At 36.6% G+C, this 16,781-nt stretch overlaps 1 protein-coding gene across 7 annotated transcripts in view; it reads right to left on the reverse strand.

Moving 5' to 3' along the window:
- The window catches only part of LOC113642271 (probable E3 ubiquitin-protein ligase HECTD4), a 111,453-nt gene extending 96,799 nt beyond the window's left edge, over positions 1-14,654 (reverse strand). For 4 of the 7 annotated variants that reach the window (XM_047818032.1, XM_027145609.2, XM_047818033.1 and 1 more), the window contains exons 1-3: positions 14,004-14,650; positions 826-1,430; positions 109-198 (exon numbers count right to left, since the gene is read on the reverse strand). In XM_047818032.1, coding sequence (XP_047673988.1) covers positions 109-198; positions 826-1,430; positions 14,004-14,150 — 842 coding nt within the window. In that variant the 5' untranslated portion in view covers positions 14,151-14,650. Of the gene's footprint in view, positions 1-108; positions 199-825; positions 1,431-14,003 lie in introns of all 7 variants that reach the window. The other 3 variants (XM_047818031.1, XM_047818035.1, XM_047818034.1) reach the window with 3 other exon arrangements.
- Between the last annotated feature and the right edge of the window lie 2,127 nt (positions 14,655-16,781).

Consider the following 16,781-nt stretch of genomic DNA (forward strand, 5'->3'; position numbering starts at 1 on the left):
TTGTATTTTTAAAAGCAGCAATTTTTCCTACACAAGTTACCTTATATTAGTAAAATGGTGTTTTTATCACTTAAATGTTTAAACAAAAAGGGAGTTACAAAACCTGACCTATAGAGGACATCTGCAACAGGAAGCCGCCCTAAGTCTGTCTGTTTCTGGAGCAGGTGAACTGTGTGAATGAATGTCTTTAGAGAGCCCCTAGATGGATAGAGACTGATTATTTATCATAGTATTTTCGTTGTACAGACATTATAAAACAAAACTATGAAAGATACTGCAAATGTATCCAAATCAACTGATTACAAATGGCATTTGACTGGTACAAGTCAATTATGTACTGTATATAAATCTACAAGTACATACAGGCTACAGGTCATTGGCTGTATTAAGCATGCACTTATACAAAAATATTAGTGGCACTATATTGTTACTAGCTACATAACAAAACAAGACCATAATTTCCTACATATATTAACTAAATTCTAGATTCAGTTATAGTTGTAGATTTCAAAATTGTTGTGACCTTTTCTGTTCCACTTTAGGAATAAAATTTCTTCTGTGAATGAAATAGCTGATGAGTTAGGGAGAAGCTTGATACATTGCTCCACAATTACAAATACTTTTTTGTGCATGCAACCTTGTGCTCTGTTTAATGACCTTGTACTATATAGTAAAGATTTAAACAACATATGTTTTTGTTGATATAGGGCTATATCAATTTTATTGGGTTAACTTAAACAATACTAACATAGAAAACTGAAAGGAATCTGATATGACATAACTTGCAGCATTGCAGTACAATCTGTACTGTTGTATTGCAAGCACCTGGCACATGCTAGCGCTACGAGCGCAGCAGCTGCGTTCTCCCTCTGTCTCTGAGTCAGCAATGGCTTTTCCTGTGGTACTGCTGCATGCTCACCCTCCTGCTCCAACCATGAGCACAGAAGTCCCTCCAAGCCACTGAGGCAGTCAGCAGGTTCCTTGCCCAGGCTAAGGGGCTGGCAGTCACGCAGACAGGCCAGCAGTACCTCAGCAGTGACACCAGCAAGTGCTGGGTCATGGTGGGTTTGTGACTGCAGCAGGGGGAAGATGAGCAGTAAACCCACACGAGATGTGAAGGGAGCTTGATCAGAGTTGGAGGGTAGTGAAGGGTGGTGATGAGATTGTTGGTACTGCTGCTGAAGTAGGCCCTGACGCTTCAGGAGGGTCAGGGTCTCTTCATCAGTGGCTGCTCCAGTGCCAGTTCCTGCTGTTGCACCATCTCGATCTTGCTGCTCTTCCACGGCCACCTGTCGTTGTGCCCCCCAAAGGCCTCGCAGGGCATTGAGCCGGTACTCCAGGAGACGTGCATAAGCGTTGCTTTGGTTACCACAGACAGAACGCAAGCGCTCAGCTAACTCCACTGGATTCTTGGTTTCAAAGGTCAGGATCTAAATATACAGAATAAAAACTTATAGTAGCCAACTGACAAACACACCTGGCTATGGAATTTAGCTACCATAATATCTAAAAACCTTGTTCTTGGATATTAAAAATTCAGAAACCATAAAACTCAGAAACTATGCAATCCAATAACTACAAACCTATGTCCATGGGTAAAAAAAAAACTCATACAAATACTTGATTTATATTGGTATTATATTGATCAATGGTAGCTTAGTGTCTAAGACATTGGACTTAGAGATTGTGAGCTCAAGTCCCAGGACCACCAAGCTGCCACTGCAGAGCCCCAGAATGATGCCCCTCACACTCAACTGCTTAGTTGTATAAATGAGATAAATGTCACTGTGGATAAGGGCATCTGCCAAATTACATAAATGTAAATATAAATCTAATCTGAGGCCGGTGCTTTTTGGAGGCGAGTGGACAGAAAGATTGTGACAGCTACTGGATGGCTAGGGTGCCAATACTTTTGGAGGCAAGCGAACATGAGCATGTGACGTGACCAGAATACCCATGGGGCAGTTCCCCTCATTGTGCTGTGTTTTGATACGTCACATGTCCATGTTGTGCAAATTTTTTATTTTCACGTGACATCATGTGGCGTCACGTGACGTGACCATAATACCCGTGGGGTGGTTCCCCTCATTGTGCTGAGTGTTTTGATGTCACATGTACATGTTGTGCAAATTTTTCATTTTCACATGACGTCACGTGACCAGAATACCCGTGGGGCAGTTCCCCTCATTGTGCTGAGTGTTTTGATACGTCACATGTCCATGTTGTGCAAATTTTAAATTTTCATGTGACCTCACGTGATGTGACCATAATACCCATGGGGCAGTTCTCCTCATTGTGCTGAGTGTTTTGATATGTCACATGTCCATGTTGTCCAAATTTCTAATTTTCACGTGATGTCACTGCAGTCATTATTGGATTCTACTTATTATACTGCATAGAACAGCATGCAATTCTTAATGTTGGATGTATTGTGTGTGTGAGAGCTTAGAGGACTTTTCAGAATTCCCTATTCAAGTCTATGGGATGTTCGATAAGCTTATAACGGAAATCAGAATGTTGGCTTCTACAAAGCCAACATAACTAGATTTGTAAAGTTCGTCGAGACAAACTTTGATGTTGGCTTTGACGGTGCAAGTATTCGCAAAGGCTGGTGCATTTTGGAGGCGAGTGGACAGAAAGATTGTGAAAGCTACTGGACCGCTAGGGTGCCAATACTTTTGGAGGTGAGCAGACACGAGCATGTGACGTGATCTGAATACCCATGGGGTAGTTCCCCTCATTGTGCTGAGTGTTTTGATATGTCACATGTCCATCTTGTGCAAATGTTTGATTTCGCTTGTTTTGGGGGCGGGTCTACACTTGACGTCACGTGGTGTCTATGTCTATTCAAGTCTATGGAAAAAAATAACCCTTTGAGCTTCCGTACCGGGAATTCCGAAATTCCGATTGCTTATGAAAGTCATAGCACACCTCTACTCAATGAACTGGTCGATTTGACACCTCATCCGTGGGTCTAGGACAAAAGCTGCGGGACAAGTTACGTGCCGAAAAAGTGTCCGGAAGAATAAAAATAACTAGAACGGTACATTTCCTAAAGAAAATGTGAATGTGCCTGCACGTGACGTCAATTCCCTTCATCGTGCTGAGTGTTTTGATATATGACATGTCCATGTTGTGCTAAATTTTTGATTTCACTTATTTTGGGGGCGGGGCTACACGTGACGTCAGTTCCCCTCATCGTGCTGAGTGTTTTATGTTGTGTAACTGAGATATGGCTTCTTTATATTGCAATATGGTTATATGGTTCGTAAGGTGCACTACATGGTTGCTAGGGTATGGCTGCACAGTTACTATGGTTATATTTGTAGACTAGTTTCTCACCTGCAACAAAAGAGCACACCTGAAAATCCATTTATCTTTTCCTGAAACAAGCGCCATGAAGATCTTGAACTAAAGCATCAATCAGTGATTTTACTGGGAAAAAATATAATCACGTTACAATAAGGATCATTAGTTCAAATGTAATGTATTAACTAACATTTACTAACCATGAGCAATAAATTATTGTATTTAGTAATCTTTGTTAAAATAAAGTTTATTCTTTGTTCATGTTAGTTCACAGTATATTAAGTAATGTTAATATGGTGTTAATAATGTATTAGTAAATGTTGAAAATAACATGAACAAAATGAATAAATGCTGTAGAAGTGCAGTTCATTATTAGTTCATGTTAAGTAATGTGGTAACTAATGTCAACTAATGAACCTTTATTATAAAGTTTTAGAAAAAAAAAAAACTGTCCGAGGGTGGATTCGAACCCCGAATCTCTGCATGCTAAACGGATTCGCTATCCACTAAGCCATCCAGGAACATGAGGAAGCCTTTGCGGTTTTATGTATTAATTCACTAATGTGAAGAATGGCGCGTATAACAATACCCAATTTTATTATATTACAGTCATTCTTATCATTCTTTGTGATATACGTGTCATATCATGTCAAAAAATAATTATGTAATGTGAGGAGACAAAGAAAAAATGCGCTTAATTTTAATTAATGGGTGGCTCTTAAAAGAGCCGTTGCTGTTCTTAAAAGGACATTAGTTTAAAGTGAAATAAAAAATTATAAAAACTACACCGATAGTTGAAAACAACAAAAAGTTATACAAATGGCAGAAACAACAACAGATGTGACCGCCGAGCTGTCCAAGGCACGCAACACTAGTTTTAAACATCAAATACACGGTTAAATGCTATATTGTTTTGAAAGCTTTGACTCTCAGAATTTTATTAAGCCCACACACAAAGCATAATATGATTTATAGCCATCATACTAATTTAATCCAACTTGATAGTCACCGGAAATAGGCGGCGCTTACCTTTGTTCACTGGGGTAATATTTTTCAAAACAAATGCTTGTAAAAAATCCCCAAGAGTCTAAGGAACTGGAATATGTAAGCCTTTTAATCCAAAATGCTTTAATCCAAAACGCGTTTCTGACCGAAACACACAGCACTTCCGTCCTTTGTTTTCGGCTCTCACTTGTCCTAGAAGGCTTAAAAAATACACTGAGCTGTCAGATTTGTAGTCCAGGGCCTAACGAATTAAACGAAAATCATGAAAATAGGGGGCAATCCCACAATATATATATATATGAAATGGAACTGAAGCTCACTGTGAAATATAGCAACAAGCTTTAAAGACCTTTACACAGATTCACTGGTGTCTGCTGCCCTCTTTTGGATGTTAGCACATCTACAGAGAGATTCCCCATTCAAGTCTATGGGGAAAAAACACCCCTTTGAGCTTCCATACTGGGAATTCTGATCGCTTATAAAATCCATAGCACACCTCTCCTCAATGAGCCGGTCGATTTTACACCTCAATTATGGGTCTAGGACAAAAGCTGTGGGACAAGTTACGCGCCGACAAAGTTTCCGGAAGAAGAAGCAGAATAATAATAATAATAATAATAATAATAATAAGTATGCAAGAGAATAAGAATGTGCTTTGCAAGCACATTAATAATAATAATAATAATAATAATAATAATAATAATAATAAGTATGCAAGAGAATAAGAATGTGCTTTGCAAGCACATTAATAATAAGTATGCAAGAGAATAAGAATGTGCTTTGCAAGCACATTCATATTAAGTATGCAAGAGAATAAGAATGTGATTTGCAAGCACATTATTAATAATAATAATAATAATAATAATAATAATAATAAGTATGCAAGGGAATAAGAATGTGCTTTAGCAAGCACATTAATGATGCTTTGCAAGCACCCTTAATGAGTATGCAAGAGAATAAGAATGTTGCTTTAGCAAGCACCATTAATAATAATAAGTATGCAGAATAACAATAATGATGCTTTGCAAGCTCCATTAATAATAATAATAATAATAATAATAATAATAATAATAATAAGTATGCAGAATAACAATAATGATGCTTTGCAAGCACCATTAACTAGAACAGTACATTTCCTGAAGAAAATGTGAATTGTTCTTGCACGTAGCAACCTCCCCTCATCGTGTTGAGTGTTTTGATATATGACATGTCCATGTTGTGCTAACTTTTTGATTTCGAATACTTTGGGGGCGGGGCTACACGTGACGTCGCGTGACGTGACCAAAACACACGTGAGGCAGTTCCCCTCATCGGGCTGAGTGTTTTGATATAGGACACGTCCATGTTGTGCAAAATTTATGATTAATTTTTTTTGATAATTAAGACTCCTTGTTCTAACATTGAATTTAAATATAGAATATATAGTCGCATTTCCACAGTCGGCAGCAGACCTTCATCTCATCTCATCTCAATAAAAAGTTATTGTAGACATGATGTAGACATATTTGATCTTTGCCATGTTACTGTGTTAAACCTACATTTATGTGTGTGCTACTGCAAAGAGGTTTATCAATATGCAGAGAGGTTTATCAAAAGTCTGCTAGAGTTATCACCATGACTGGATCACCATCTGACCCCATCAAACTTGAACAGGCGACTGATTACTTAAAATCAAATTTTTCACTACATCCTATATAAATCCTATATATACTGTACACTTTGAAGAAAAACAGAGAGAAAAATTAGCACCATGACATGATCATTGATCATGATCATGACATGTACTTTAAAAAATGTACTCTAAAAATTTTTTAATGTAAATGGCATCAAAGTAAATTAATAGTATTTCAAGTATCATTAAAGAAAACTTTCTGAGCTACAGAAAATCTTAGTGCTACTTTTTCAGCATCTCTGTCTACACTAACTGAAAATCATAAAAATTATCCTAGGCTTTAATTTAATACTACAGCAAAATTAACTAGCTTGGTACACACACCAGGTGTTATTAAGTACCACACCAGCCTCCATCAGACAAATAATCAAGCTGTGAACAACAGAAACCTTTAAGGCAATCAGTCAAGGTCTGGCCAAGAACCTATGGGTGCACCCTGGACATGATGTGCACAAATATGCCTTCCACAGGTGATCTTGAAGCCTCTGTGGAGACAAACATTGGGCAACTGGTTGGCGTTGGCCCATGGATGACTGGGAACACCACTGATAATTCAGAGATGTGAAACTCAAAGGTCAGCTGCCCAAGGTTCATGCAACAGCTCGAGTACTAGTGTCGTGAGAGGATTCTGGTTGAGGAGCGGTACACTGAAGGAGTCCTGGAACTGGTGGAGCTGGATGAGTACTCCAGTGGCCTGCCTCCCGAGTGCTTCTTTCCACCCACACATGGCTTAGTTCTTAAACATCTTAAGTCACTGAAAACAGGTCACACACTTGCTGCAAATCCTGTACACATCTAGATGAGCATCATTCACTAAACAGCAAATCACAGATAAAAAATAGAAAATTCTGATTTTACATTGAAAAATATTTAATAATCTAGAAAATCAGAAGACTGATATGCTAAACAGACCAGTCAAAGGTATGAAGCATATGTTTGCATACAGATGCATACAGACTTTTATCCGGTAATAGAAAACCCACTTTGTGTTAGAGCTCAATAATGCTCTAGAAAAATACAAAAATATACAACTTGACAATGCATTTTTACTGTATGCAGTTATCTAATCAACCATTCTTGTGGCAGCTGCTGATCTCGGTCACATTTACCCCATACAAACAGCCAATAGTGAAAGATAAGTTGTGCCTCAGTACGGTGCCCAAGCCTGGGTTTATGGCTTTGATAAATACTCTGGATACAGCATGCCCTGCCGCACATATTTTATCCTGTTTCCCATACTGGAGCTAAACAAGAAATGCAGACAAAAAGTCACAGCAGAGCTGAAGACAGCTTTCAAGTATTTTCAAAGAGGCACAGGCAGATATTTGTTCTCGTTTTTTTTCTGCACTTTGTGTGTATTTTTTATATTTTCATTTTTTTTATTTGAAAACTGTCTAGTAACGTTCACAGACAGGGATTAAAAAGTGCAATCCACATGTGTACATATCATAATTATTGCATTGAGTTTGAACTGTCTAAATACCGAATGATAAAGCTACAGATTTGCTTTTATATTTCTGCTATCACCACTTTTGTTTGTGTGATTTATTACAGATTTTTGTATTAATATTTACTGCAGGCTTATGTCAGTGTCATAATTATAATTACATATGTATGTACATATGTACACAAGGCTGGAGGTTTAACAAATATGGCAATATACTATTTTGATTGAAGTATTTAAATCAAAATGCAATTTATATTCCTAAAAATGTAATTCATACATCACCTAATTTCATCATAAAATTAGGCCTGGCCTACAGGAAAAAAAACAGTTTATGTGTATTCTATCTAATTGTATGTTGTATTGTGTCAATATGTGCAATATTGAGTCATATTTATTTGGGGGTTTTCTCCCCCGGTCCAAAGACATGCATGGTAGGTTGATTGGAATCTCTGGAAAATTGTCCATAGTGTGTGATTGCGTGAGTGAATGAGAGTGTGTGTGTGCCCTGCAATGGGTTGGCACTCCGTCCAGGGTGTATCCTGCTTTGATGCCCGTTGAAGCCTGAGATAGGCACAGGCTCCCCGTGACCCGAGTTAGTTCGGATAAGCGGTAGAAAATGATTGAGTGAGTGAGTATATAAGCTGTATCATATAAAAACACTTGAGCTGACATGCATGCAATCTAATACAGATTTTTAAAAAATAACATTTTCACAACACTGGCTGAGGTGAAATGTATCCACACATGCGTGGCATAGTTCTATAAAATAAGATTGGAAGAAAGTTGTAAAAACACTAATATATTAAATAATTACTTGAACAATTGGAATATTTTAGAATAATTTCTTTTTACAATTGATGCAAATGAACAGAAATAGGCTGGATGAATAAATACTCCTCAATCTGCATGCTTGCTAAAACTAACTATAACTTTGTATATACAATAGTTCAGTCAAAAGTTTAAACAAATTACAATACTTTATGTTTTTGAAAGAAGTATCTTATTCTCATTTAAACCCGATTTATTTAATCATGATAAATAAAAACAGTAATATTGTGAAACATTTTAAAATGTAACTTTTGTTAAGCAAAAAATAAGAGGTTGTAAAAAATTAAGAGCAGCACGATGACTCTAAAACTGATGAAAAATCAGCATATTACAATCATTTCTGGAGGATCATGTGACACTGAAGACCGGTGTAATGGCTGATGAATTACAGCTTTGAATTACAGAAATACATTATATTTTACAGTATATTAATCAGAAAGCCATTGTAATAATATTTCACAACAATGTTTCACAACCTGTTTTGTCCTGTACATTTGATCAAATGCAGGCTTAATGAGCATAATAGTCTTCTTTCAAAAACATTAAAAACAGCTTGTGTCGAGTGGATAGAAGAAATAGCAGAACAGATTGAGCTAGTCTCATAAATTACCAATGAAATATTGCTAGCTTACATTTAGCATATCTGATTTACTGGCGTGCTAGATACCGTATAAACATTGAAACTTTAATACCATAGATGGGGAGGGGGAGACTAAGGTGGATTGATTGTGGGGCATAGTCCTTTTAGACAGTTTTTCTTGCTTAAATGTCTGCTCAGTCAGTGTATTTGTATTTACAATGGAATCATTTTGGGGTTTTTTGCACAAGGAAGTTTTCTATATAACTACATAATATGTAAATACTCACCAAGATGGACATTTTTTGACATTATTTTGTGTGCAGGATTCAAGAAATGATCGGTGTTATGGAGGTATTCTACGTATGATCAGGAATGTCTATAAATTTGTGCATAGGAAAAAAAATATTATAATGTAAAAGTCTAAAAAATGTTAATGGCATAAACTTTAGAAATATGAAAAAAGAAAGCAGGAAAAAATTAAACAACAAAAAAAAACAACAGGTGTAATTCATCCAAGAAGAGAAAGAGCTGTATAAAAGAATGGTGTGTTTAATAGCTGAAGTGTGTGCAGGTTTGTAACATTTGCCATGCCATTAACTTTGTGCTGTGCAATGCTTTACTGGTGCCAGCACTAACTGAGCAGTAAATGACCAATATTCTAAATTATTCATCACAATAATTCAATACATCATTCAGTCATAAGCAGAACTCAAAAACATCAAAAACCCTGCTCTAAAAAAATTGTTTTCCTTCAATAAGGCCAAAGGTGAAGCATCCAGGTTTTGGGCTAATAGAAGTAGCATATAACTAGTGCTGCTCCGATTGATCGGCCACCGATCATGATTGGCCGATATTGGCTAAAAATAGCTTGATCGGCGGACCCCAAAAGTGCCGATCAAAAAAGCCGATCATGTGACGTAAATTACTCGCACGACTTTTTCACACGTGCATGCACGGCACACAGGTAAACAACAGCAGAGTTTTTCCAAAGTGTCCGATAAAGTTAGCCATTTTCAATGTATGTTGTGATGAAATCCCTTGAGGTGGAAGCAAGCAATGGCATTTTAATACCATTAACATGATTAGGCATCTTAGAACATGCCATACAACTGGATATGCCGAGTATAAGAAAATAAAGCCAGCAACATCCCCATTCCTCAACCAGCCGACTGTGAGTGATGCATTTAAATGACGTGAACCATACAGCAGGGATAGTACAAGGTGGAAAGACATCACGTTAAGAATTATGGAATTCATTTGCCTCGACGAACAACTTCTATCCGTTGTGGGGGATAAAGGGTTCCGTCGCCTGCTAAGCTGCCCTGATCCACGATACGACCCCCCAGGCAGGAAATACCTAACTGATGTGTGTCTCCCCACGCTGTACCAAACAGTGAACACAAACATCGACAGGCTTCTGAAGGATAGTGTATATATTAGCTTCACAAAAAATATATTAAAATAAATTTTATATAAATATATTTTATATTTATAAAAAATTATACATTTAGTAAATACATTAAAATTTTTATTTACATTTTATTTACATTTTACAAGTAGCCTGGGCCTATATAACCTCATGCCATCCCAAGTTCATCTGGTTGGTAACTATCTGCTTGGCCTCCTTGTTTCTCTGCCTTGTTATTTAGAAAGGATGGCATTGGCTTACAGTAGCTTTCATTATTTTATTTTTTGGATCTACATTAGACGTTCATAATAATATCAGAAAAAAAACACTTGCCATAGTTTTGTCCTTTGTGGCAGTAGCCAGTTTTGGTGTAACAAGTTTTACATTTTGCTGCCAATTATAAAATGTAATCAGTGTATTAAGAGGCTACATCCCATTAAGCTGATCTGATGTGTGTTGGTCTGCCTGACCCCTCATTGTTTGGAATAATTTTAAGTTACTCTGCCTTATTTGGGAAAGATGGCCTTAAGTTCTCATTTTCTAAAATAAACACTTGGTGGTTCTTCAAGATCTTGACTGTAGCCTATTTCTACAGTTTTTTTTCTCAATACAGTTAATTTAGAGTTAATTTCATTTCTAAAAATGCTGCAAACTCTGTTAGATTATAGATAAAAGATTCCCATTCCCCTGCCATTCTGTGATCGGCAGTGATCGGCAGATCATGATCTTGGTGATCGGTAATCGGCCCCAAAAATGCTGATCGGAGCATCTCTACATATAACATAATGGACTACTTTCCAAACCAAATGTGAATGTGAGCAGCAGGCGAAGCAGACGTTTTCAAAGTGATCAAACACTGCATTCTACATCAGTGGTCTGGAACACCAGTGCACCTGGAGTCCAGATGTGTTCAAACAGAAGATATGACTCGTAATGAGGTACATGCCTCTAAAGAATTGATGTTCTACTGAAATAGAGAAATTGCTATTTGCAGAAAGTGTCTAATTCTACATGTGTATATAAACTGTATATATACACACAGCAGTCAGGCCCAGGATACGCTGCAGGATGAGCCTGTGTTTTGTGAATTGCCGGGTTTGTTGGAGCAGTGATTGGTCACTCATTCAGAATAGCAGAAATCGACACACAGATTTGTATGGCATACTTGCTGTGGTTACTTTCCTATTCATCATTAAATAATGGAATATTGTGGATATCATAGATTGTGTCTGTTTACAGGATGACCTTACTCACTGGACAAAGTAAGGTCTACGGAGGAAGACATAATGATGAGTTTCAACACTCTCGAAGTGTCAAGGAGAAACAGTAGGCCTTCTAGTTTATGAGACAGCCACGCAAAATCAAAGTATGGCAAAACATTTACAGCTTCTAAAGCATTATAGATTGAAACATCTACATATTAGTCAAGGCCGGTTTCCAGACCTGTGAACCTGACTGATTCATTGTTCTTTCATTTTTAGTGATGCAATTTGTATTATACTATACTATATTATACAATATTGTATTTGTGATTCAAATATATTGATTGAATAGAGTAAAGTATTACATTTATCTGGGACCATAATTACAGAAAATAAGAATACTACATACAAGTTAAAATGTAAAACAGACAAAATAAAACAAAAAAAATATAATACAATCTACTTATTTATTTCATGTATTTTTTATTTCTTAACAGTAAGATGTGCTTGCAATTGTCATTCCGTTTGATTGGACCAACGCAGTTCTTCACATTTTTTAAATTTAAACAAACAGAAAAAAAAATTATTACTTCATAATTATATGGATAAAAGAAACTGACATACATATCCTGCATCACAAAAGATTTATTGCACCAACAGCAACAGACAAAAAGCCCTGAGGTATGAACAAAAATAAACCCTCTGTCAAAAAAAATAAAAAATAAAAATTAACATTACATTTTTACTAAAGGCACTAATTAAAGCCCAAACTACAGTGTTCTGTGCATCTGTTTAGGTATAATAATCATTTCCTAATGTTAAAACTCAAGTGCTTCAAGTCATATAGACTCAAGAGAAGTTACAGTAACATTAATGCAACAATGTACTGAAAATAGGATACAATAAAGCAGTAAACACAACTGAATGCTATAAGAGGTACTACTTTTTTCAATTCTTAAGGCAGCAGCTCCCAGTATGTGGAGGTGTAGTGTGCTGTGATAGTCTCACATTAATTTGCTGCACATAAGGCCAAGGTATCAGTAGTTATTGCCGATCTTTCCACATTTGCAAATTGTCACTGAACTTGGTTATTTCCTTTCGTGTTAAATTCTGGCATATATTTATCAGCGAAATGCTGTCTTCTTGGTATATTTTACATCAGCTCTAATATATTAAATAATGTCAATATATATAATATAATTCAAACTTAAGCTGTAAAATATACCTGTAAAATGCACTCTGCCCTGAATGTCCACAGGACTTTTCGAATTTCTGGCTCAATTTAAGTAGATGTTCACCCGCAACAGTGATACACATTAAACCAGTGTGCTTTTTTTAGCTTGCTTTATGATTTCCATTTGATTACCTAGAAGATCGTGCTTTTAGCACCCTTCACCTATTTTGAAAAGGCCTTGTGTTACAATGCAGCATCTTAAATTTGACTTTTATAACATTGTCTCATTCGTAATGTCCATTCCATTATCTTCCCTCCATCTCATGGTGTTATTCTACTTCTCTGGAGGCTCAAGTTTCAAATCACTGCAGACACGACCATGATTAACCTACAGTAAAGTCATGTTTAGATTTTGATCATTAGAAGAAATAAATAATGATTTGGCTTTAAAAGAAGCATCACAAGTACACTCTGCATAACTTTGATTGGAATTAAAATTTTGTAATAAACAAACAAATAAATAAATAAAAATTATTCTAATGCAGAAACACCTTCCATCTTTGATATCAACTCAAAACTGTCATACTAAACTATCTTTCCACAAAGAGCATGAGAGAATGTGAATGTGAGTGTAAATATTAATTTACTTTGATGACATTTGACATGAGCAACTGGCCTAAAGTGTCCTGGATTAGCTGCTTGCCAAGCTATATTTAGATGAAAGATGCTGACTGTCTACACAAAACACCCAAGCGTGTGTGTAAGCATGAGTGTCTGCATGATTTTCGGTTTGCAGCCAGAAGACTAATCTAATAAACTGACTACATAAGAGTTTCTCAATTTGTTATGTAAATAGCTGTAATACTAATTACATTAACTCAACCCCTGCGTGTCTGAATAACTGCTAACATCATACTCAAGGACCAGGTGATTTGCTACAAATACGTGTCTGACTTAGCTAGCTTTGACTTGTTAACATTAGCTTCCGGGTCTAGCTATTATCTGTAAATAACAAGCTTGTGTATCAGAGCCTATACTAATCAGTTAGCTATGATAACACACAGGTTAGGCGAGGAAGCTGCCCTACCAGCCGGCTAACCTCGTCTACGCTTGTTAACTAGTTGGCAGCACAATTTAACTGGTTACCGTTATAAGGCAATGATTATCCGCAATGTGTCTAACTAGCTCATGACTAGCAATAACACAGAGGCGTGTTTACAAGGCAAGCATCCGGTTGTCAGATAAAGGTGGAGGTTCACTATGAGCCTCCCACAACGCCTTACACTGGCCTACCAATATCATCTGCATGGATATACCTGAGCATGATCCGAGTCATAGCTTTAATGACTAATGTAAAGAAGCAAAGGCTGACGCTCACCTCCTGCTCGGCATCTCCTTGCTCAGAAACTCCGAGTTCGCTGGGCAGTTCTGCCAGGTCCGTGACACGCATCAGCCCATCATGAAGAAAAATAGTCTCTTCCTTCACGGACAACCACTGGGTCGAATCCAGGGCCCCTGATCCCATATCTCTACTCCGAAGAAAGCCCTTTACCTGACGAGCATTAAAACTAAGTAGCCGACGTATTCAGTAAGCTCTAGCCGGTTGTATCCATCATGCTGTCATTCAGCAATTCGAGGAACTAAAGCGGTACTTGTTTCGGCTCCTCCCGTTTTGCCTGCTATCAGGCTTTAGCAGAAGAAGCTACAATGAGCGCTAACTATAGAAAGCCGACCAGATACACTGCTAGTCAATGTTACTGCCGTATTTAAAAAAGATGACACAGGTTGTCATATAAATACTTTCCTACACGGTGCAGTGCAACCAGATTAGTGGTATGTAAAAAGTCTGAACAATGTTTTAGTTATCCAACATATGTTTGTATATATAAGAGGAGATAAACCTATACTGGTGTCGGTGTGACGCCATGGTGCTATATTATTGGAAGCCCAATTTTCCCAGCGTGCACTGCGGCTTTGCATAAACAGTTAAACAGCACCAATAAAAAAACGGATTAAATATATTTAAGTATTTATTAAAAGTCAACTTTATCTTTTTAATTTTTTTATTTTAAATATATATATATATATATATATATATATATATATTATTTAAAATAAAAAATGTAATATAATATATATATATTAAAAAATTTATATATAAAAAAGAGTTTATTGCAGTTATAGTGTTGTGGTTGAAAAGTTTCCAAATTAACTTAAATTATTGTGACAATTATTTTCTAAATTGTGTTTTCTAGAAAAAAATAAATATAACTATAAATAAAACAATTTATTTTAACCCTTTATTTGAATATAACTTAAAAATGTCACGGTTTTCTAATAGCACATGTAATAAAATATAACTTAGCCATTGTAAAATTTTAAAAATAAAACAACAATTTTACAAATATTTTATTTGCTCAAAGCACATAAACTACATACAATACTGTCCAAATGCTGTAAAATAACGTTGCTAAATACATAATTAAATTAACATTACAAAATAAATCTACTATTACAAACCAACATTAAAACCAGAGAGCTGTCTATACAAGAAAAGCAAAGGGGCTTAGTAATCTTTACTAATGATGTACATTTTTATGTTAGTAATAGAATTAATTGGGAATCCAAAGAAACATACTTTCTGCCAGTTTATAGAGTAAAAAAGCTAATCTTGGTGTATCCCAGGTGGTCTAGTGTCAGGATTTGGCACTCAGTGCTGTTTCGGAACTTGTTGCCAAATCTCAGCCCTAGTCTAAACCTTCAAAATGCCTTTTCTTCCATAGACAACTTTCTGGTCTTCATGTTGGTTGCACAGACCATTACCTCATAATGTACACACTACCCGTAGAACAGACTAACTATGTCTCTTCACGTTATCGACTCGGTAGAACTATTATTCCGACCACTAAAGACAGATTCACAAATAACCTGCCTGATCTGTCTGGACTTCTTACTGTACCCTTAAACACAAACGACCTAGATGTAATGACTAACAGCATAGATGCTATATTCACTAGCACGTCAGATTACAGAAGGTTAGAGATAAAAAACTTGCACCGTGGTATAATAGTCATACTCACACCCTCAAGAGGGAGACCCATAACCTTGAATGGAAATGGAGAGAAACTAAATTAGAGGTTTTTAGAATTGCGTATAAGGACAGTATGTCCAGCTACAGACAGGCTCTAAAAGCTGCTAGGGCGGAGCACCTGAGCAAACTCATAGAAAATAACCAGAACAATCCCAGGTTTTTATTTAGCACATTGGCTAGTTTAACAAAAAACAGAAATCTGAACACACTATTCCATCCCAGTTCAGTAGTGAGGATTTTATGAGATTCTTAACTGATAAAATCGAAAGTACCAGGAATAAAATAGGTGACGCTCAACATATGAGAGCAACTAGTGACACAATCTCACCTAAGGCTTTACAGAGCTTTACAAGTACAGGACAGGAAGAGTTGGATAAACTTATTACTGCAGCTAAATCAACAACATGTTCACTAGACCCCATTGCAACTAAACTACTGAATGAAGTGTTACATAAAGCTGGTGAGCCTCTTCTTAATATCATTAACTCCTTGTTATCTTTAGGTTACGTCCCAAGGTTGTGTCTGTTCAACTGAGCTCCTTCTTACAGGAGAGCAACATCCTTGAAGAGTTTCAGTCAGGTTTCAGGCCCCACCACAGCACAGAAACAGCACTTGTTAAAGTTACAAATGACTTGTTCTTAGCTTCGAGCTGCATTCGACACTATAGACCACAACATTCTTCTAGATCGCTTACAAAATTACACAGGTATTCATGGACAGGCTTTAAGTTAGTTTAGATCCTACCTGTCAGACCGATACCATTTTGTAGAATTAATTGGTGAATCCTCCAGTTTATTACCAGTTAATTATGGGGTCCCTCAAGGATCAGTTCTAGGACCTCTGCTTTTCTCTATATACATGCTTCCATTAGGGAACATTATTAGAAGACATGGGATTAGTTTCCATTGTTATGCTGATGACACACAGTTATATATCTCATCAAAACCAGATGAAATAGCCACAGTGTCCAAATTAACTCAATGCCTTAGAGAGATAAAAGATTGGATGAACTGCAATTTTCTGTTGTTAAACTCAAATAAGATAGAAATATTACTTATAGGTCCA

The sequence above is a fragment of the Tachysurus fulvidraco genome, chromosome 9 (assembly GCF_022655615.1).
Source record: "Tachysurus fulvidraco isolate hzauxx_2018 chromosome 9, HZAU_PFXX_2.0, whole genome shotgun sequence".
Classification (NCBI taxonomy): Eukaryota; Metazoa; Chordata; class Actinopteri; order Siluriformes; family Bagridae; genus Tachysurus; species Tachysurus fulvidraco.